This window comes from Cyclopterus lumpus, chromosome 12, assembly GCF_009769545.1.
Source record: "Cyclopterus lumpus isolate fCycLum1 chromosome 12, fCycLum1.pri, whole genome shotgun sequence".
Classification (NCBI taxonomy): Eukaryota; Metazoa; Chordata; class Actinopteri; order Perciformes; family Cyclopteridae; genus Cyclopterus; species Cyclopterus lumpus.
Window position 1 is genome coordinate 10,453,074 of NC_046977.1, and position 22,121 is coordinate 10,475,194.

Sequence of the window (22,121 nt, forward strand, 5' to 3'; positions counted from 1 at the left end):
GTCAACAGCAACAGCGAGGATGTTGCGATATCGCGGGCAGCCAAAGATTGCTGTGGTTGCAGAGATTAGGCTGCTGGGTTGAAACCTCTGCCGAATGTTTTGGTAGATGTCAAATTCTATGGTTTCTCTTTCCAGCTGCAACAGACGCAGGCTTTAGTTTCCTGTCGCCCATGCGCGTGTATGTGTTGATAAACGGCTGCCTCGCGCTAACGCGCTAGCTTACTAAAATCAAAGCTTTAATGTAAATGGAAGCAATTAAATATGTGGACAGGCAGCTATGTGCCGTCTAACGGTCGCTTCACTTGACTGAGGATGGAAAGATCTTTTCGGGGAACGCTATCACGCAAGTTAGACGTCGGATACATCGCCCTCGGAGACACTATCTTCAGAGGATAACCTGGATAACCTTACACGAAATGTCATAGCGCGTAAGCAGCTAGCACTTCGCTAGCTTGGTAATGGCTACACGAGATGGAGAAGGACCTTGTGTTATCAGCAGCAGCAGCCGACCATGAACAGCTGCATGGATAGCTAAATAAATACTTTCTCCGGAGATGCTTTAGCCTCCTGGGTGGTTACATAACAGCGACTCGCGACCGCTCTAGCTATCACCAACTGGCCCGTTTTGGCATGCAAATGGGAAATTTGCGACTAAAAATCTGTGTTGTCTCAACATTATAAGTGACAAAGGCATCGCTGCATGTTTTGAGGCTGCAAATAAGACTTGCTCGAAGTGTCGACATCTTCAGGTTTACAATCTGACCTGCATTATATATCGGTGCAATAATTCAGTGCACAGGAATCAAGCACTTTATCGGTGCGTGCGTCTGCGATTGAAGCCGCAAATACTCCTGTCAATTCGCCGACATGAGGAAGTTCTTCGACTCTCGTCGGGAGTTGGTGAACTCTGGGCCTGGTTCTGGAGGAGGTGGCAGCTCTGGGTCTAGTCATGCAGGCGGAAATTTCATCGGCAGAGCCTTTACCGTCGGGCGGCACCAAGTTACTGTCGATGAGATCATTGCTGAAGGTGAGAAGGGTTTGTTTGTTTTCCCCACTTGTAGTTTCATTCATGTTGAAGCCAGAGTATGATGTGTGTCCTGCAAGCCGAAAGCAAGAATCACACGGCCGAGCAGGGATGTAGCCTAATGCCATCCCCACAGGAATGATGCAGCTTTGCATCTATGTATCTTGGATACATGAATGCAACACAAAAAAAGCGAGGCCTACTGCTTTCTTTCAGCTGTGCTCTGACTAACAGTTTCCTGTTCAGTGTTTGTGTGATTTAATGGAATTGGAGACCTACCTGGTGCCGAACAGTGGTTGTTTGATTCCTTTAAAAACATAAAAATAATTGAGGGTTTATTTTCCAATGAAAGCTGATGTTGACACGTGATTGTTGGATTTATTTATAAATATGAGTGGTGGTAGAATACTCATGCTGAATTAGAGGCCAAAACTTGATCATTCTATTCATCATTTTAAAATTTAGGGGGAACACATATTTGTGTTATTCTTACATTTCTATTTTGTAGTGTTTTGAATGAGTACAATAGCGTCTTTAAACATCACTACACTAACTACAGTGTGAAAATGGAATAGGACAATTTTGCGGTGATGCACTTGCTTCTGTACATTTCTTAACTCTATTGACTTTTGATTGAACATAAGCTACTAATCTTATTAACCACATGGTGTGGTTGATTACATCTCCTTTACAGTATTATTAATATTGATGCAAACGCTTGGCCTCAATCTGCACTCTTGTTCATGGGAATCTCGTGCCGATTTATAGTGCTACTGTGCCATACAATAGCATTTCACCCATGTCAAGCTGAGGATGCAGTATAAGCCGCGATGTCTGCCTGAAATTGATGACTGTCCCAACTAAACTCTGCAAAGTGAATTTGTGATCTGAGCTATACCAGATGGTTTGGCCTCGATGTAGGCCTCTACGTAAAACCCTGCAGCAATGACATGACTAATACATAAGGCTATAAGGCTGCACCATTTGTTCCTGATTGTGTCCATATTGACGTAAGACGACATGGACACAGATTGCAGCAGTAATGGAGTGTAGAAATTAGCATGTCAGCTACATTTTCCAAAATTCTGATGCACTAAGAAATGTTGTGAAGCTTTCATCTTATACATTTTGTATTGATTGTAATGTAATCTGGCAATAATCTTGTGTGATATGTCCGTCATCTCTTTTGAGGACTGACTCAAATTTGCTTTCTTCCTCAATCCTGCAGGTGGCTTTGCAATTGTGTTCCTTGTGCGAACAAATCAAGGGGTACGTTGCGCCCTGAAGAGGATGTATGTCAACAATGAGCATGATCTGCAGGTGTGCAAATGCGAGATTCAAATAATGGTGAGTGGCTGAGGTTAAATATTTCAGCTTGTTCTCCCTTTTGAGCTCATGTGATTTTCCTATGGTACATTACATGTAGGAAGGCAACTACAAAACAACATTCAAATTCAAATTGTGCCTGACATTTCCAATAAATCCACAATTCTCTATTCTTTCAAGAATGACTAAGAACAAGTGCTGAGAACACATTCAGCCTGCTGGTTTGGATGGTTGACCTTTATTTATCTGGTGTGCTTTGTTTTTGTTTTCATAGTATTGTCTTGCATGTTCTGCTCTTCCCCTACAATATATTGTGGAATGAGTTGTATGTGTTATTTGTATGAACACCATGTTACTTTTGGAAGCATTCATTGTTGAGATTGGTCAAACGTTCTTACGTTCTAGTTTTTCCATTTTGGGGTCTTTGCCAAATTCCTGTCCTGCTTGTGTAACATAACATTGAGCTGAATGTGTCCCTGCTATACATTTAATGTACATGAGGATCACATGCTGATAAAATGAAAGACTAACCCTGTATTACCTGATCTCTTGACCTGGTGAAAATGCCTGAGATTAGATTTATTTAATGTATAATATACATGTATGTCATGGTAGCTTATCACAATATGCAGATATTCCACCAGAAGTCTTAGAGAGTTATTTTTGAAGCATTTTTTTTGTAGCTCTATTCCTACATTCAGTTAGCTCACACAAAGGTGTTATTCTTCTCTGGTAAGCACTACTCAGGAAGGAAGGAAGGCAGCAATGGACAGTCATTTACAAAAAAAAAGTATAAACATTCAACTGAATCACATTCATTACATTCTAACTAAGGTCCTAGTTTTGCTTTAGAAACCAACCTGAAATTTGCTTTAAAGATGATCTCTGGCGTGTCATTCTTCTCCATCACATGACATGTTTTCCTTACCTCTCTATTCAATTAATTCTCTCTTTCTCACTCAATCTCTCTCTCTTTCTCTCTATCTCTCTCTCTCTCACTCTCTCACACACACACACACACACACACACACACACACTCACACAGACACATTGACTGTCAGACAGACAGACATTCAGACAGTGCTTCACCTCAGGAGCAGTACATTTTTTCATTACCTAATAGGCTCCTGATTTCCAGCTTCCTATTCCAGCTCCCTCTGCAGGTTATGGCCTCAAACTGCATCTCTAAACTAAAATAATCGGATAGAATTCAATTATTTATGGTATTAAACTTGTCGCATATCATTTTGTCACTTCTGTGGCATCTTTGCAGAATAATAAATGCAGAGTAAAAAAAATCATGTCACTATGAAATTCTTCTATCCACTATAGGGGTCACGTTGTGTGTGCACTATGCAACAGCGTTACAGAAGTTGGGCTTTTTGGTTCACATTGTATGAACAGTGGTTTGTTAACACTCTTGAATGTGTGTCTGTGTTGTAGAAAGACTTTGTCGGTCACAAGAATATTGTTGGTTACCTGGACTCCAGTATTACGGCTATGGGATCGAGGGATGTGTGGGAGGTCCTCATACTGATGGACTACTGCAAGGGTGAGTGCTGACAGGGAAATGTGCTTCAATTACTCAAGGAATTTGAGTTTGGATAGCAGTTTTAGAATGATTTGAACAATATCCGTGTTTTAAAAGAATAACACACCCAAGTTAAGGTTCAGTCTTATACCAGTGACGCTGTATAATTTAATATTTTGTTACAGGGGGACAGGTGGTCAACTTGATGAATCAGAGGCTGCAGACCGGCTTCACTGAGGCGGAGGTGCTGCAGATCTTCTGTGATACCTGCGATGCTGTTTCTCGCCTGCACCAGCGCAAGACACCTATCATCCACAGAGACCTTAAGGTAACACATTTTGCCGTTGTTCTCCTGTGAAATGCTCTGCAGTGTGTAGGACGGGACAGGCAGCCCATTCTGTGTTAACTCAGGGGCAACACCTTCTGACAAGATTGATATGTCTGAAGGAGATTGTCAGTTGTCAAATGCTTTTCCATTTCTGCAGAGCGCAGTCAACTGCATTGTGCTTGTCGCATCCTATTTAAGTTCCTGTTACTCAGTCGATTTAATTCACAAAACTTTAAAAAACAAGTTTTTATTGCAGTTCAGATTTCTTGATTTACATTTTTAAAAGTTAAGGAGTGTGTGTTTTGGAGCATTATAAAAGGAAAAGGCCAATTTTGACTTGAATCCTACAGACTTAAAGGTGGCCTCACCTTTTGTATTCATCATTATTGCAGGAGGCAGAAAACCGCTGTGTTCGATTTGGCAGCTGCACCGCCTCCTAACAGGGTCCTTTCATGTATAACCTCCATGTTGCTCTACGTGACTGTCAAGTCTCATCTCTTGTATGTTTGCAGGTGGAGAACATCCTCCTGCATGACAAGGGTCATTATGTGCTGTGCGACTTTGGCAGCGCCACTGACAAGTTCCAGAGCCCGGAGACAGAAGGAGTGGCCGTTGTGGAGGAAGAGATCAAGAAGTGTGTGCCTCTTTTCGTCTGCTGTGGCGATATTTACAGCTCTCATTCATTAACACTCCTTTTAGTTATGGCTGCACAGAAACTGTTTTCATTCATGAGCAGATTTGTTGTCATTTTACGGACTAATTGAATCTTTCACCTCATAATTCAAATACACTGCAGGGTTCTGCACAGCACTGTTCTGCTTTGTTTGATGCTAAATTAAATTTGTAATGCATAAAATCGCTACTTTTCATTTGCATTTGTGCATCTTTGAGCACATAATATTGTGTAGGCCTCAGTTTTCTGACTCAATATGTCCTGCTTTATACTTACTAATTTCTCCATGTCTCCTTTCAGGTACACCACTTTATCATATCGTGCTCCTGAGATGGTGAACCTCTACAATAACAAGATCATCACCACAAAAGCAGATGTCTGGGTGAGTGAGGAGGACGGACCTCTGTGATAATCATAGAGCAGTAACACATACACTGTATATATCTTATAAAACACCATTGTCTCCATCGATGTAAAACATGATCAATGTATTGATTTTGGTATACCTTGTTAACCTAATACCTATCGATCATAGTTCCAAGTTGGACATAGTGGCCCATGACTAATATTAAACCTGTTGATTTGTTAAGTAGCAGATATATAAATTCTAGTGACTGTTTGTTCTGAAAAGGGTACTTTAAAAGTTGCCAATTGAATACATACTTTTTAACATTGTATCCGCTGGTATTTAGAGAGGAAAAGGTATTTGTTGTGTGACTTACTGTGTGTTATTGATATTTTTTATTAACCCTCTCCTCTCTTGTTGGGTGTGACGGGGCGTGCATGTTATTTTCTTCTCCAGGCGCTGGGCTGTTTGCTCTACAAAGTGTGCTTCTTCACTCTGCCATTTGGTGAAAGCCAGGTGGCCATCTGTGATGGCAGTTTCACCATTCCAGACAACTCACGCTACTCTTATGACCTTCACTGCCTCATCCGTTAGTCCTTCTTAAACATTAATTCATGTTTTCACAAAGGCATGCACTTGTGTGTGTGAATACTTACTGACTTTTACAACTCTCCACTTTCCGAGTCACACTGTCTTGTTTCTTCATGATGTTTTTAAGGGTACATGCTGGAGCCAGACCCAGACAAAAGGCCAGATATCTACCAGGTGTCCTTCTTTGCTTTTAAACTAGCTCAGCGGACCTGTGCTGTCCAGAATGTGAAGGTCAGTGCCTCTCAGCACCAGCGTCCGCTGCAATATTTGGAAATGCTTGGCTTTCTCTCATTTGGAATTGATTTTCATGTTGTATCACTGGAATCTGCTATGGGCTGTCTGCCTGACCAACCAGTTATCACACCGTGGGAGGAAACTCTGACCTATTTCATCAGTTGCAAACAGTGACAAATGCTTGTTGATGATATTCTTCATTATTGCCAACTGCAAGAATTATGGAAGTTTTCATTGTCCAATTGTTATTGATAATGCTGTCCTATGGAAATTCAATTTCTTTAAAGATGTGGTATTTTTCTTTCTATAATCCAGAATTCTCCAATTCCTTCTAAACTTCCTGAGCCAATCAAAGCGAGTGAGGCTGCAGCAGCAAAGAAGAACCAGGCTAAACCCAGGCAAGCATAACCTGCTTACATGGTGTCAACATTAAAGCTGTTGTAACCCGACATTTTGTGGAAGTAATTAGACACAGTCAGTGTTTGATACTCATTAAATAGTTATGTTAACACTATTTGCCATGATTACCAAGAAGGCCAACGTGCTCCCTTTGTTGCCAGACTGACTGATCCAATTCCCACCACTGAAACCTCCATCACCCCTCGCCAGAGGCCTAAAGCAGCCCATTCCCAGCCTGCGGCTGGCATCCTACCCATCCAGCCTGCTGCTCTCACCCCTCGCAAGCGGGCTAATCTCCCAGGTGGTTTAGCTCAACCTGTGGGTATGTACAGCACTCCGTCCTTATTCTCATATCCGTTGTAGGAACAAGAAACTGAGCTCTTGAATAAATATGTGCATAGATACAGGAATGATTACTGCAATTCTGGCGACTGTGGGTCAGTGGTTAGCAGGTCCGTCTTTCAATCAGAGGATCAGCGGTTCGATCCCGGGCTCCGCTAGCCGTAGTTGATGTGTCCTTGAGCAAGACACTTAACCCAGATTGCTCCCCTTAGCTTTGTCTACGGTGTATGATTGTAAGTCACTTTGGATAAAAGCATCAGCTAAATAAAATGTAATGTCAGGAACAGATTAAGTAAACAAGTTAAGACTTAAATTAAAGCAATCTAAGCACATCTGTAGAAGTATTAAGATTCACATTTTGTTCTACGTTTCCTGAGTAATTTGTAGTCTGCTCTTTTTAACATCCCACAGGAGTCAGCCTAAACCTGTCTCAGCCAGCTGCAGCTCTGCAGTCACAGAAGGCACAGACTTCAGTTCTGCCACTCGTCCAGTCACAAAACAATTCAAGTCAGGCTGTGGCTCCACAGAAGCAGGTACTTACTGACCAATTGCACTCTTGAGTGAAGTATAATGTATGTTTGGATGTTTGTGTCAGGGTTGGCATACATAGGTCTTCACATGAGTGCTGTTTGTTTAATCAATTAGCAGTTTGACAGAAAACTAAATGCAACAGTTTTGATAATTGTTAAGTCATCCTTCATCAAGTTAAATTGTGTGGTTCCAGTTTTGTAAATATGAGGATTTGATGCCTTGCTCGGTCTTGAATCATTATAAATGTAATCTTTTGTTAGTTTTAGATCTTGGTCTTATTGATTGGTCTTATAAAACAAGCAATTTCAAACAAAACCATGTGTCTAAATCAGAAAACCAATTAATTGTAAGCATAAATGGAAATCAGTCCTACACAAATATAAATTCCCAGCTGCTCACAGGACCTGGAGCACTAATTTAGTTAAGCTGTTCTGTAACTTAATGAGTGACATCTGATTATGTCATATAATTGTGACAGCAGGTGCAGCCAGCTGCAGCTACAGGAGCAGAGACTACAAAAGCAGCAGCAGTCGTGTCACTAGCAACCAAGGCTGACGTCCAACAGCCAGCACAGCCAAGAGTCCAGCAACAGTCCACACCTCCATCTGTGGTCAGTGCCACCTCCCAGCAGGCAGCTCAGACTCCATCGAGCCCGGCTCCACCTCAACGCCCTGCTCGGCGCAAGCAGGCTCAGCAGCCAACGGCTCAGCAGCCAACGACTCAGCAGCCAACGGCTCAGCAGCCAACTCAGCCTACACCCAGCAAACCGGCCTCTGGTCAGGCGCCTGTATCTCAGCAGCAGCAGATAACTCAGCCATCAGCGGCCCAGGCTCAGCCCGCCTCCACTGAGATCAGCCAAAAAGCTGCTGAGACGGTAAGTGGCCTTCTGCTCACCATCCAGCTTCAAACAATGCTGAACGTCAACATCACTGTTGGAATTGATTTCCCTTTTTTTTTTATTTGACTAATGGTTTAAGTGGCATGGCCTTTGTTTTCTACATCCACCTATCCATCAATTGTTTACATTGTTCCTTAGGTATACAAATATTGTAATAATATTTACTACCTCTGTTTGTTAACTTCCAAATAATTTAGCTCTTTTTTCTGTTTCTTTGGTCTGAGACCTTTTGCCTTCAATATATGTGGCTTTGGTGAAATGAAAAGTTCATAACATGGCTTGTGGACATGTGTGTCTAACATTTAAACACATTTGTCTGAGACGTTCTGGGACTTGTGAGGACCTCTATGGACTATGTCTTGATCTTGTGTGTTTTGCTTTCCCTCCATGCCTCTTTTGGATCAGACTCCACTTGCTTCTCCAAAGACAACTGAAGAGCGAGGCCACCAACGCACACCGAGTGACGGCACACCGAGTGACGGCACAGCGAGCAGCGTTGCTGGAGTTCCAGTGAGCGACTCCTCACTGCAGCCTCAAGGAGCTGTCGAAGAAGCTGCCCTCAACCAGTACGTTGCACGTGTACTGGCATAAACCTAAAGAATAGTTAAAGTTCAAGTCGCCTGGTAGTTTACTTCTAATATTTTGTACGTATTTCTACGCGTAGATCACTTCCATCTCAACAAAGCACCGCCCAGCTTGTTGAGCTCGGTGTTGGTGATGCAGATCAGGACCAAAACAAAGATGGACCCCCTGTTCTTGCGCTTGACGATGCCACCAGCCCCCCCACATGGAACCCTTTTGACGATGACAACTTTTCCAACCTCACTGCAGAGGAATTCAAAGCCGAGGACAAAAAGCCTACTGGTACTATTATGAGTACTTCCATGTATACTACTATGCATATGTGTAGTATTTGTTATATTTTGTAAACTGTTAATAACTGAATTTCCCTTTTTTCAGACCTACCTTCAGAAATTGAGCCATTATCCTCAGAGGAGTTGATACCAGGCCTGCAGGCCTTATCTGTGGATAATACACTCCAAGATACTGGTATGTCACAGTTGTCTTCAAATTCACTTTTCTTCTTCATGGACCTGAACCCATGAAACCCCACAGTCCCTTTCAGGGCATCATCACAAACTCAAACTGTTTCTACAATCATTTTTCAGACTAACGTAAGAATGTAAAGATATTTCATACAAAGCAAATACTTTATGTGTGAAAGCTACATTTTCCTTCTTATGTAATAGTTCTATCTCAAAATGTTCACCATTTATGTCTTTATACAATAAGTGTGATAAAGCTTGAAACACCGAATGAAAGCAGGTAACCAGGGTCTGGAACAAACAAATAGGACTTTAATCTTGTTAAACTGCGGAAAAAATAAATAAATAATAAACCTATTAGATGCTAGTTGTGGAGGCATTTGATGATTGGTCTTTACAAACATTTGCTATAATTTCCATATTTCATTATGACCCCGCTGTCTTCGACAGCACTGAGCGCTTGTTACCACAATTCTTTGGCGAGGTCACTCAGACAGAGATTTACAGTAAAGATATCTTGATAGGTTGTTCCCAACTTCCATACCCACTGTTGTACTAATGCATTTTACTACTTGAGTCTGAAGGAATATAATGTAATATAAACCTGTTAATGCACCTGATCCATTAATCTGATCTGCTTTCAAAAGCTTTCAAAAGCAAGCTGCATCATGTAAATAAAATAAAAGGGTTTGGTCAGAATGAAGGAAATGCAACATTGTAATGACATTACTCTAATGATGTTAATGTAGGAGCTCTGATAGGACTGCTGCTGTACTTAGCAAATGGAGCCACTGATTAATTAATTGTTTTCTTTAACAAGAAATATACTGTATTCTGTAGCACTGTTGCTTAGAGTCTCACATAGTCTAGAAATAGAGAGCTCATTCAGTTTAATTTGGTCTGTTGGAGTGATACAAATGCACTTATGGAATTGCTTTGTTTATGTAGACATGTGAATTAAGTGGAAAACTAGATGTAAGGCACCCATAGTTGTTATTTGTAATACCAGCTACAGATAAAAAAAAAAAAAAATAATAACTTAGTATTCATAGTTATAATTGGTCTAAAATATAAAATACTTAAGCCAAGTTTGAAGCATTTTTTCATGAAACTCAGCTTCCTCCCATAATGCATTTTTAGACTCATTGTTGGGCTTCGTAATGGATTCTAAAACACGGCTTCTGTTTCCTAGTTGAGAGACCATCAACCCTTCTGGATGTGGACTCAGGAGCCTCACTGTTGGTTGTCCCGGATCCTTTTGGTATCCTCGATCTGTCGGGTGCTCCAGGTAAATATCTCTCTCCGCGGATCCATATTGCACACAAATATGCCTTAGTATGGTCAAATTAATAATATATATACAGTATATTGTCCAAATAAAAAACAACATCTTGATATGTTATTTGAGAAATCTATTATTTGATTGTTCTCATTAATCGTTAGTAAAATGAATAAATGATCAAAATGAATAATGACATTTTACTTTGAGCCTTTTACATTTTTACAACAGCTGATATTGTTATTGCACTTTGCTCAAGTACGTCTCCTTTACTGGTCGTAATTCTTCGTTGCCTTCAGAGAAGCTGATTGAAGGACTCAAATCTCCAGACATATCTTCACTCATGCTTCCCGACCTCTTGTCAATGTCCGATCCCTTCGGTGGCTCCGTGGAGGATTCGGCAAAAGGTGTGCATGTGCCGTTGCAAGCAGGCATATATTTAGTTTCTAAGAGCTAAAAAGGTCTTCAAATTGTACAACTGTGTAACTAGTAGCAGTGACCTAAGTCAGAGGGTCAGTGCACTATTGAACTAAACTTGACCCTCTTCTCTGTCTACCTTTGGCTTTGCAGACCCTCTCATCGCAGACGACTCTCTCCTGGGCTGCTCTCTGATCTCTGGTCTGTCCGCCCCTCCAGCAGCGAGCAGTGCCACCTCCTCTGTCTCTTCTGCTCCCACCTCCGCTGCTTCTGCTTTGGATGAATTCAGTCTGTTGTCTGGAGACTGTGCACAGCCTGTAGCAGGTAAGCTGTAAGACTCTGAAGACTTCAATGTCGGATCTTTCCACTTCGGTCCTTAAAATAGTTCTGAGTCCGAGGTCAGCTCTGTATGCTGAAATACAAACTATTTACCAGTTCTGCGTCTTGATTGTTCTGTATGGAAACAAGTTCTCCATCGATATAGACAGATAGCGAATGGTATTCAAATAAATCAATGCAAAGATAGGAGGCGCCACCATGAAACCAAAAGATAAAGAATACACATTTCTCCCTTTTGGTTTCTGATTTATTTATTTCAAATGAGGGCACAGGCCACGTGATCTGCAGAGCTGATATTCATGCTTTGAAAGGCAAAACATGCAAATTGTTTCAGTTGACTTAAAGCTATTGTCAACACTAGAGGGCAGAAAAACAAACTTCAGAACCCAGATCAACTTTCAGACTTGACGTTTACATTGTCATAAGATTACTTTTATTATTATCTGAACACATTTTGTTTAGTTTTGACATAACTTCATACATTTTCTACATTAAAGGCAAGTGAATAATACTAAATGTTGTCCATTCACTCTAATGGTTTTCCTGTGTACAACAGAGTGATGGTCCTGCTTGAATCTGTTTCACATTTTAAATAGTGCTTGGAGTGCTTTTTTTCCCTCAATGTGTGTCCCACATTGACAGCTCCACAGCTGTGGTTCAGGTTTAGGTTCTTGGCTGGTGAACGAAGGCATTTGACTGTTGTTGACAGCGCCAACTCTGAATCACCGCCTGATTGTGTGCACCAGCTGCATGATCCTAATTACTGCTGCTCCCTTCTCATAATATCTCATCAAATAGGCTCTGTACCTCTGGAGAGCTTCCGATATGGTTTTGCAGTAACTGCTGATTTTATGAAAATGTTTATTATGGTGATGGGTTGAGTCTAATTGTTGTTGGCCTAACTCATTGGTTGATAAAGCATCTACTCTGCAATGCTCTAATAACATGAATACTCTTTTTATTCAACCTATTTTCCTAAACTTTTTACCTTCTCAATGGCACAAATGTGCTTTCTTTTGAACACCCACCTTTCTTTTATCTTCTGCAGACTCGTCTCTCCTGATCTCAGACTTTGAGCCCCAGCAGGCCACTGCCGAGGAAGGCACCGAGGATGAGTTTGATCCGATTCCCGTCACAGGCCGAAAGAACTCCCAGGGTAAGTCTTTACATGCTCCACCCGGAAGTACAGGTGGGTCACGTTGGTCTTTAGGATTAAAGACACAGTGATTGGCTCTGTATTGGGTTTCACTCAGTCACATGCTGATTTGCTAAATAAGTAATACAGTCGTAAAAAACTACTGATAACAGGATCAGGTGCCTGCACTATTTTTGTATCCTCAAAATGTTTTAACACTAGAAGAGATAAATAGGTAAATTCTGCCCTCTCCCTTTCTCTCTCTCTTTCTCTCTCTCTCTCTCTCTCTTTCCCTCTCTCCCTCCTTGACTGCTCTGTGTGCTTATCGTGACTCCCGCTCCTCTGCTTCTCCCCCCTCCTCCCTCTGTTTGCCTGTATTCGTCTCGTCCCCCGCCTCCCTCCCCCCCCTTGTCTCTCCGGCCAGTTTCAGGAGGCCACTCGCGCAGTAACAGTGGCGGCTCTGAATCCAGCCTGTCCAGCTTGGCCCGCTCCATGCTACTGGTGGACCAGCTCATCGACTTGTAGGCGGCTCCCCCTGTAGAAGCTATAACACTGGATTATAGACTGGCATAGCATAACGGCAATCAACACTGTTGTCATAGCTAGATTCCCGCAAACCCCGGCTGTCATCTCCATTCTAGTTCCTACAGTAGAAACGTCCTTCGCCTTTCAGTGCTTCTTCATACCTCTCCGCCGTATCAATTGCATTATCTGGCTTCTCTTCACCTCTCATCTCTCACCCTCTCACTCACATTTTCTCTTTGTTGTAGTCTCATGTCTCGTCCTTTGGGTTAAAAAGTGGCCAGTACACTAACATCATTCTTTCTAAACATTAACCGTTACATCTCTCTGTCAATCAGGATGTATTATTACAATCCAGTTTGTTTGAGCAATATTGCATTATGTCTAATAGCAAACAATAGAAGATCATTGTTGTAATGTGCAATAGGCATAGTTATAAGTGGTTGTAGTTATTATCGTGCACAAGTGAAATTGTTGTTGTTTGCCTTTTTTTAATTCTCCTCCCCAGATTTATTTGCACATTTTAAAGTAGGAACCATATAAAAGTTTAATGACCATTTGTTCAAACACGGTCAGTTTATTTCTTCTATAAAAGGGAGAAAATTAGTCATGTAGCCTGATTTGCACAGTAGCATAAATGTTACCTCCTGTCTTTAGATTGAATATCTTCAACAATTTAAAGCTCCCTAGATTGGAAGGAAAAATCCAAACCTGGAAACAAAACGTCCATAACCACCATACTGAGTCATTGTGATAAACGGTGCCAGAAAATAGTCTGTGAGTAAACTGCTGACTGGTGGAGAAAGTATATCAGCTTCACTCTAAATAAGTAAATTATGTCTTTTAAAAGACACACTTTTTAAATGAGGACTCGTTCTCATTTGCTGCTGTTCTGATTTCATCCTTGAGGCAAGCAAATGGTTGTTTGGAAATTAATTGATGAATCGGGTTCATTTAACAGTGTTCATAGCAGAATGCCATATCAATAGAAAATGCATGAAATCATGACAATAATTTGAATAATAAGCAGTAATAGGATATAGTAGAAATGCAGTAGTTTTTATCTGGAGAGAGACCATTCAGATACATGTTTGGCACCAACAGAAACAGTCTAATATGGCATAAAGAAATATATTTTTACTCACTCGCACTTTTTGTTTAATATCAACTCAAGCATTCATTCCGCATTGTGCAATCCTTCCTACATTCCTGCCATTTGTTCACTCCTATTCTATGTAAATAGATATCTGCGACCCCTGCAGGTTCTTATCCAGACCATAGAGATGGTTATTCTTCCCATGTAAATATTAAGTCATTGTCATGAAGCTTTACTTGTGGAAAACATATTGCTTTACTTGTGAAATCTCTCATATTTATATTTATATATATATATATATATATATATATATATATATATATATCTACATACATATATATATATATATATATATATACATATGTGTATATATATATATATATATATATAGATATATCCATGACATTGTTTTCCTGTTAATAAATGTTAATATGAATAGAGTGTTAGAGAATGAATGTAAAAAATGAATATTAGTCTTTAATAAAAAATATCTATGATTCTGACACCATAATCACTGAATAATATTGAAGAATACTCTATATAAATATTTCATTCCTCTTTGTGGAATTGTGTGTTGAGAACGTCTTTTTTTCTGGGTTATATCTATTCAACTATTGTCAGTAAATTAAAATCCTAGTCTTTGTTCAACCTGGAGATTAGACTGAATCCCATGTTTTATTCCACCACCTCAACTTTTGTGAAAAGAAAGTGAGGCTGTGTTTTGTTTGTTTACACGGACAGATGAAGGATTATATTTTTATTCAAAACCTTTTTTTCTGAAAAGCGGGAGCTTAACCTCGAATCTTAGTTTCATTTCATCGCTAAACTCGAACCTTTTCAGAAACTTGTACTCTGTAAAGTTTTGTTTTGCTTTTACCTGCTTTAGTGATCACATAATTCATATCAAAACGCATGGCAGTGTTGTTGAATGTTATGTTCATGTGTGTTGGTATACAGTGTTATGATAAGTATGTATGTGTGTGCGTGGAGTCAGAATTGTTGGATGTGTTTTCCAGTTGCCCACTTGTGTTGTTGTTTTCTGCAAATATGGCGACGGTTGCGTTGTCGTTAAAATCTCTTCTGGAAGCACAGCCCCCCTAAATTCTCTCAGGGAGTCCGAGCTACATCTGAGAGTTGGGTACATGTTGGCCTGCCGGAGCCCAGTGGAGGTCTGCGCTCCATATTACAGTTGAGACTCTTTGTCTGATGGGTAAATGTGTGAGGGGCTCTGTGAAGTGGGACAAGGTTGAATCTGGAGATACAACACTGAGCAAGCTGTGCAGGGTTCGAAAAGATCAGCTCCAATCAGCAATATATATGTTTCTGTAGGATCAAACTCAATTATTTGGCATGCATGTTAAAAGAGAAGAATGCCTCCACCACTTTTTTCATCTCAGCTTAGGAAGTGATTGTTTTTGTGACTTAAAATAGTCCCTTCTGGAGGTGAGAGTTGAGAGGCATTTTATTATTTTGTTTTGAAGCATAACAAGAAATGTTAAACATCTGCACCAATCTTAATGGGTTTCCACTTGCTAGTTAAATATATTCAACTGGCATACGTGTAATATCTAAGACAATGTAGTAACCCTTTTGAAGTCCTGCAGTACAAGATAAATCGCCTCAAAACTGAGTACATTTGTTGTTCTTTGATGATAAAAGGTCACGATCATGAATTTAAACCTCTTTGCTTTTGTCCTTTTTCAATTGTATTCCTTAACCCCCTCAGATTTTGAGTTATTTTGTGTAGAACTCCCGATTTTCAATTTTCTCTTGATTTTCAATGACATCCTCCTGGTCTTTGAAAGAACATTGACGAAAGCTAAAAAAATAGGCTAGTTTCAAAGCAACAGCCTCTTGGCTGTATTTACTGTAGGGTGCTGCATGTGCAACTAAAGGCGTACACGCCTCTTAATCATCCTCTTTATGATCCTCGCTCTGAACAACATTCGTAGTTACTGTTTGAACCTATGCAACTCCCGAGCTTTCTCCCTGTAGCCGCCAGTGTGCTGTTGTAATCGGTGAAGCCAAGCAGGTCGTGAGATTCAGTGTGAAACAGAAGCCCCTCATTTTCTCTGTTGTTTTGCCACACATGAAAGCTGATTATCTGATACTATTGAGTGTTTTCCAAGACACCTCTTGTCTTTATGGCCCAAACCTGCATCAGAGCTGTGGTATCGTGTGCTCCTTCTATTTTTGTGAGATAATTAAAGAATTATAAAGGGATGGCAAATAAAATACAAATGTGAATGTCAATGTGTTGAGTATTGATTGTAAGATTGTCTTTGTTGTCCAGGATAGTGGTTGATGTAACTCAACAAAAGTGCATAATATTTTATAACAACAATAATAATTACTGGGTTTATAGTGAAAGAAAAAATAACAGCATTGTAAGTATTTTGCCCATTTTGAACAACTTTGCTTTAGACATCATCTGATCTTTAAACTTTTTACGAAGTCTGTTTACAGGTCTTGGGGAATAACTAACCACTGTATTTGAACGCCTTTTGTGGCACCAGAGAGCTGCACACAGTTTGGTAAATTATGATAAATCAGGTTGAAAATGACAAAAGAAAATAGCATTATTAGCCACAACTAGCATAACACTCCTAAATCTCAGCTGAACTGTCGTCGGTTTAAGTTGCATTGTGGGTAATGTAGGCCCCAGGTTTTGACAAGAAGAAGACAAGGTATCTGGTTTTCAATTGTCAATCCCTTTTTTTCTCGTCACACTGTCCATTGAGAGTCTGATGATGTTAAAGGAGAGCTCTTTGTATCGCTTCTCATCAGACGTGTGCAAATATAATATCTGCATTAAGTACTTTGGGTGAGATGCTCAGGGCTTAAATGATCTCATCAGTGATTTGTTCATTTTATGCATAATATACGAAGGGAGATTTAATTGTGTAATGCACTAATCAAATTCTTATTCTGCTCATATAGCAGGTTAATTCAACTCAGGTAAGACCTTCATGCCCCATTAAAATGTCAATTTATTTTTGTTTACCTTCCAATAGGCTTTTATTTTTCACTAACTGGAGTAGAATCCAGAGTCTGTAATTAAGTGGGTTAAGATCATTTACTCAGACAATATTATCTTATTGCAGATAGTTGTTCTCCAGCGAGCACTGTCTCATGTGTTTTATGTAAAAAAATATATATATTGAGCCATATATCTTTATTGGAACTCTGAAATATATATTGGCCTGAAAAATGTAGTACATGGTGTGCAATTGTTCACATCACCCATTTGAGCTTGCAGATACAGGATATTCTAAGAAAACAAATGTTCACTAAAATCCAACTTAAAAATCTAACTTAAGTTATTGGGGTTTGATCCTCTTGAGAAATATTGTCCAGATAAACATATAATAGTCCACAAATGTATTGTACACCTGTGTTAAATTGTCTTTCCACAAATTGGCACAAGAGCATGTAACAAGCACACATGTAAAGAATACAAACGTTATCCCTTTGCATACATTTCTGTGGTTAATATCATAGATGGCACAATATGTCTTTAAGATTCAGAGGTCAGCAAAGCGTTCATGTATCTTCATATCTGACCGCTCTCTCGTGTTTTCCACATACAGACCTGCAGAGGGAGCTAAGCAGTAATGTGCTGCCAGCTGCTCAGGCTGAGACTTCTGTGCAGCCCACTGAGGAGAAGCAAAGGCTGAGGATCCCGCAGAGGACTGCTGCATGTCTCTATAATAAACACATGTTTCCATCAGATGAGAGGAGCATACCACATACAACACCAGCTTCTCCCACTGGCCTGCCGCCTACACCCATCAACCAAGTATCCCAGTTCCAGGCGCCAAACAGCCCAGTCAGCTCTGATGTCTTCCAATTGGCCCCTTTTAAAACGCCAGGAAAAGAAAGCAAGATGGCACTCGGCAGCTCCTCCTCCTCTTCTTCATCTCCACCTGCTGACGCCGCTGATGTTTTCCTACAGGCACCGTTTGGAAAGAGGCAGGAAACCACAGGCGCCGATGCTGCTAACACTCGCATATTAAAGTCTGGTACACAGCAGATTCAAACCAGTAAACAGTGTCACCTGCTCCCAGTATCATCTCCTCCCGGTCCTCAGTCTCTTGGTGTGCGTGCCCCTCCTGTGCTCCAGCAGCCGGTGGCGGTGCACCGGGTCGTCTCCAGGATCGGCCGGCAGGCCGCCGTGGGTTCGGTAGCGGTGGGGCCTCTGCATTCTTGGACCATCGGGGGAAGACCTCTGGAAGACCCGTTCACTGGTGCACCTTTCCAGTGAAGATGCTCTCAAGGGAAACCGTGATTATATATTCATCGCTGCAGTAGTTCAGTCGCAGTATTACCCACATTGCTAATGCAGTTTAACTCTTGTCATTATTACTGCAGTATTAAAACGAGTAGATTATCCTTTTACCCATTATGTACTTGTCTAAGATTAATGTTCTACCTCAGTCATGTGATTTTCTTTCAGTCTGACCACAACAGTGCATCAATCAGCACTAAAACGATGTGAACTTGGACTAAGAGGCTTCTAAGATGACCATGAAGGATTGGTCCTGGACGGGATTTAAAACTGAATTGAGGATATCAAAAAGGATTTCGTCAATCTGTCATTTTAGCCAGCTAACTAACGGTTTTATTTAAATAATGAGTAAAAGCATGAAGTGGATTTTATAATTGAAAATATGAGTGTTTTACTGAGACCTTTACAAACATTACTATTATTGTAATATTTAACAGCCTCTGTTTAAGTCATTGAATTCCAAACATTTCAATCAGTTTGGCAGTGATTGCACGTTCTAAACTTTAGTTTTTTTTTTCTTATGTTTACACTTAAATTACGGATTGTGCCTTTTTTTTAATACCAGTTGTATGTTTTTTTCGCCAAATTGCTGCAGGTCGTTGGTCAATATTCAGCATAAATGCTGAAAAACATACCAAACATTTTGCTGCAAGCCAAAGAAAGCATTGGAAATTAAATGTAGTGGTGTGAAACGTTTTCCATGCAGTTGAAGGACGAAATATTCATGCAGTTATTACTTTCATATTAACGAGTAAAAGAACGGTAAACTTGTTTTGAGAAAACAGACGAGTTACACAAAGTCCCAAATGGCCGGTCCCTAGAGAGCTGGACTGGCACCAGTATGACGTTAAGATTCAGAAGGACTTTAAATGATTCATGCTCAATTTACCTGCTTAATAATTGTTTGCAGGTTTGTGCTGCCATTTTCCTAACAAACCACCAGTGTTATTGGACCTTTAGAGTTTAGAGTCTTGAAATGATTTTTTACCTACTAATGTTGTTTGTCTTTGGTCTTGGTGTTTTAAATGAAACATATCATGTCATGTCTGTGGTTACAAGATGACGGGTCAGAAAGGATTCTGAAGAAAATACCAGCATCGCCTCCACCGAGCCAGCTTTGTAGTAAGTTTCTTAAAGTGATAAGATTTCAAATAATGCTTCTATAGTTTTGCTTTTTCACAGATGAGGACTTTTTTTTTCTTTTTAAACCATGCGGCCTTGCCATGCTAAGTATTTGTATATTCCTATATTATCTGGCAATTAATACCAGACCAAAGAAAATGTCATCAGTGAAAAGTTAACTTTGATTTGGACTCATGGTTTAATGCACTTATTGTAAGTCGCTTTGGATAAAATTGTCAGCTAAATGACTTGTAATGTAATGTAATATTAAAGGTCTGTAAACATAATGATATCCTGGTTTTTCTGCGTGTGTCTCATTGCTGACGTTTAATATTCAGGGGTCCAGTCTTTCATGACCTGATATGGGACATTATGGCAAATGCATGTTAGCATGTTAGTCAGCAGGGCCTTTATGAGGCGAAGTGTGCTGATAGACGTGCTGATGTTTACTTTATGATGAGTCCTTATTCATCTGTACGCAGCAGGGTGTTGTTGCTCAACGGTCGCAGTCCTGCCGTTAAATCTGGGACAGCGAGGCCAAATGTAATCTTTCAGGAAAGGTTTTTAGTTTATCTTCATTTTTATTTTTTCCACATTAAACAGATTAACCAAATTGCAGAAGTAAAATGGAAAAAAGAACCAGTGTAAACCAGGAGTCCGCTTTGTCAGATTGAGCCCCCAATAAACCAGCACTAAAACATGCCGGTTACCCTTTAATCCTCGAGTTGAGGAGGAACACGGTACATTGAGCTTGTGTGAAAGATGAGCTGCTTGTTTTGATTTAACAATAAGTGGCGATGAAGAGCACATGGAAAAAGAGGAGAGTGAACCAGGTTAGGGGGCTGATTGCTTCAGAGTAAACATGTCAGGATTTGTATACGTAAATGTAAAAAGATAAGTCTGAGGCTCTCCTGTAAATGATTTGGACAGCGGCGTGACGTCAGTGGCTGCCATTGTTCGTGCCGTCAAGGTGGACTGAACACATGTTGTCAAGGAAGGTTGAGTATATTTATATTGGTTTGCCCAGTAATAATGTAATATTGTGTTTGACAGTCAAAAGACAAACTAGGGGGAAATAGGGAGAATAAATAATTGTAAGTGGACCCAAAGGGTTAAACTTTATGCTCAAGTTACCTATATGCTCTTCATCAGGATGGTGTAATCAAACATGTCGTTGACTGCAGCTGTTTGCAAATGTACTTGTTAAAGTGTTCAGCTGTGTAAATACCGCCTCCAGATCATGGCATCATATATTGATTTTGATTTTATTGTCTGCCTCGAATCCCACTGCCTCTGCTTCTGGCAGCTTTCTCAGACGCGCCTTCATGAGCTCACTGCCCACAGGACTGCGAGTCGTCTGCGTGCATCTGTGAAAGCATTTACAGAGCAAGAAAGAGCGAAGAAACTAAGGAAAGCACATGGAAGAGATATATTAGGATTTATTTGAGTAGATCTGAGTGGAATATGATTCTGATGACTGGCTTATTGCATAATTCCAAACTCTGAAAATCAAGTTGCAGTTGTATTATTTAGAGAGAGACTAGTTTGTACACAATTTACCCAAAATGCAAACTATTTAGTCCAAACTATAAATAAAGTAAACAATGTCACGTTAGTCCTCCTTCTGTTAATCCAGCCACTTTCTAGACTTTTGCATATTTCCTGCAGTGCTAGCCAGGAAAGCAGAGCAGTCCAGATGTGCTTTTTTCCACCAGCAAATTCTTACAGTTTTTCCATAAGCATCTAGCGGTGACCAACATATCTTTACTTGGAGACATGTGAGGGAATCTTTACCAGGTGTGACAACCATCTCAACCACAGCTCAACTCCTCTTGTCAACGATGTAAAGCCTTATTTTGGTTATTTGTTCTTCATTCTTTTGACCACTAGTTGCAAATCTTCTGACAGACGCTTTCTCCTTTGAGGACTGTTGATAGGTCCCCAAAAATGTTTCTGAAACTATACGGGCATAAAAGCAAACTTACAATTTATAAAATCCCTTTTGAATGTATTTAATTGTCTGGTCTAATTTTAAACTTACACATGGTATCATCTTTCATTGCTGCACACGCACACAGGTGTTTTCAATTCTGGCTGATTAGACCTCTGCTCAGGTTGGATTTACACTGAGAATATATGATGTCACCAACCTTTATACAGCAATAAAAGCCCTATACTCCGTCTGAAATCACTCACTATTTACTACATAGTGCACTGTATATTTTTTTTCCCACATACTTCACAGAGCTGAGCAACATGTTTTTAAAGTACGGACAAACCAAACTCTGGCTCGCGATAGACAGATGGCATTTCAACCAACAACCGCTTGGCACGCACACGGGACAACGTTTAGTGGGGTCGCAGTCTGTGGTTCCTACTGTACACTCCTATGAGCTTACTGCTTATCAAACTATGTTGTTAAATGTCTGCCGCTAATGCATCATTCTAACATTGTATTGTATTAACTGATTAATGAGTGTGGTTTACTTCCCATGATAACCTGATGTTGTTTCACCAGAAAGCTATTCAATGTTGTGAATCCTGTTTTATTGTTACAAAGTCATGCTTTGGTCTAACTCTTGTTTATAGAATCTCGTTGTTTTCACAGCTGCACTTCTGCTTCCAGTAAAAGCCACCTGCTGTCTGCAACCTTC

At 40.3% G+C, this 22,121-nt stretch overlaps 1 protein-coding gene across 3 annotated transcripts; it reads left to right on the forward strand.

Moving 5' to 3' along the window:
• On the forward strand, window positions 1-19,734 carry LOC117740182 (AP2-associated protein kinase 1-like). Of its 3 annotated transcripts, none has more exons than XM_034546403.1 (20): window positions 1-1,027; window positions 2,253-2,371; window positions 3,794-3,902; window positions 4,067-4,209; window positions 4,722-4,843; window positions 5,183-5,264; window positions 5,685-5,817; window positions 5,947-6,050; window positions 6,369-6,451; window positions 6,614-6,774; window positions 7,206-7,327; window positions 7,804-8,199; window positions 8,629-8,789; window positions 8,888-9,087; window positions 9,184-9,273; window positions 10,462-10,557; window positions 10,848-10,955; window positions 11,119-11,289; window positions 12,353-12,460; window positions 17,648-19,734. In XM_034546403.1, the coding sequence occupies exons 1-20, from the start codon at window positions 868-870 to the stop codon at window positions 18,319-18,321; spliced, it is 3,342 nt and encodes a 1,113-aa protein (XP_034402294.1). In that variant the 5' UTR covers window positions 1-867; the 3' UTR covers window positions 18,322-19,734. The 3 variants fall into 3 exon arrangements, with proteins under 3 accessions (XP_034402294.1, XP_034402295.1, XP_034402296.1); XM_034546404.1 differs by having other exon boundaries at window positions 7,807-8,199; XM_034546405.1 differs by lacking the exon at window positions 17,648-19,734 and adding an exon at window positions 12,864-14,321.
• Window positions 19,735-22,121: the final 2,387 nt, after the last annotated feature.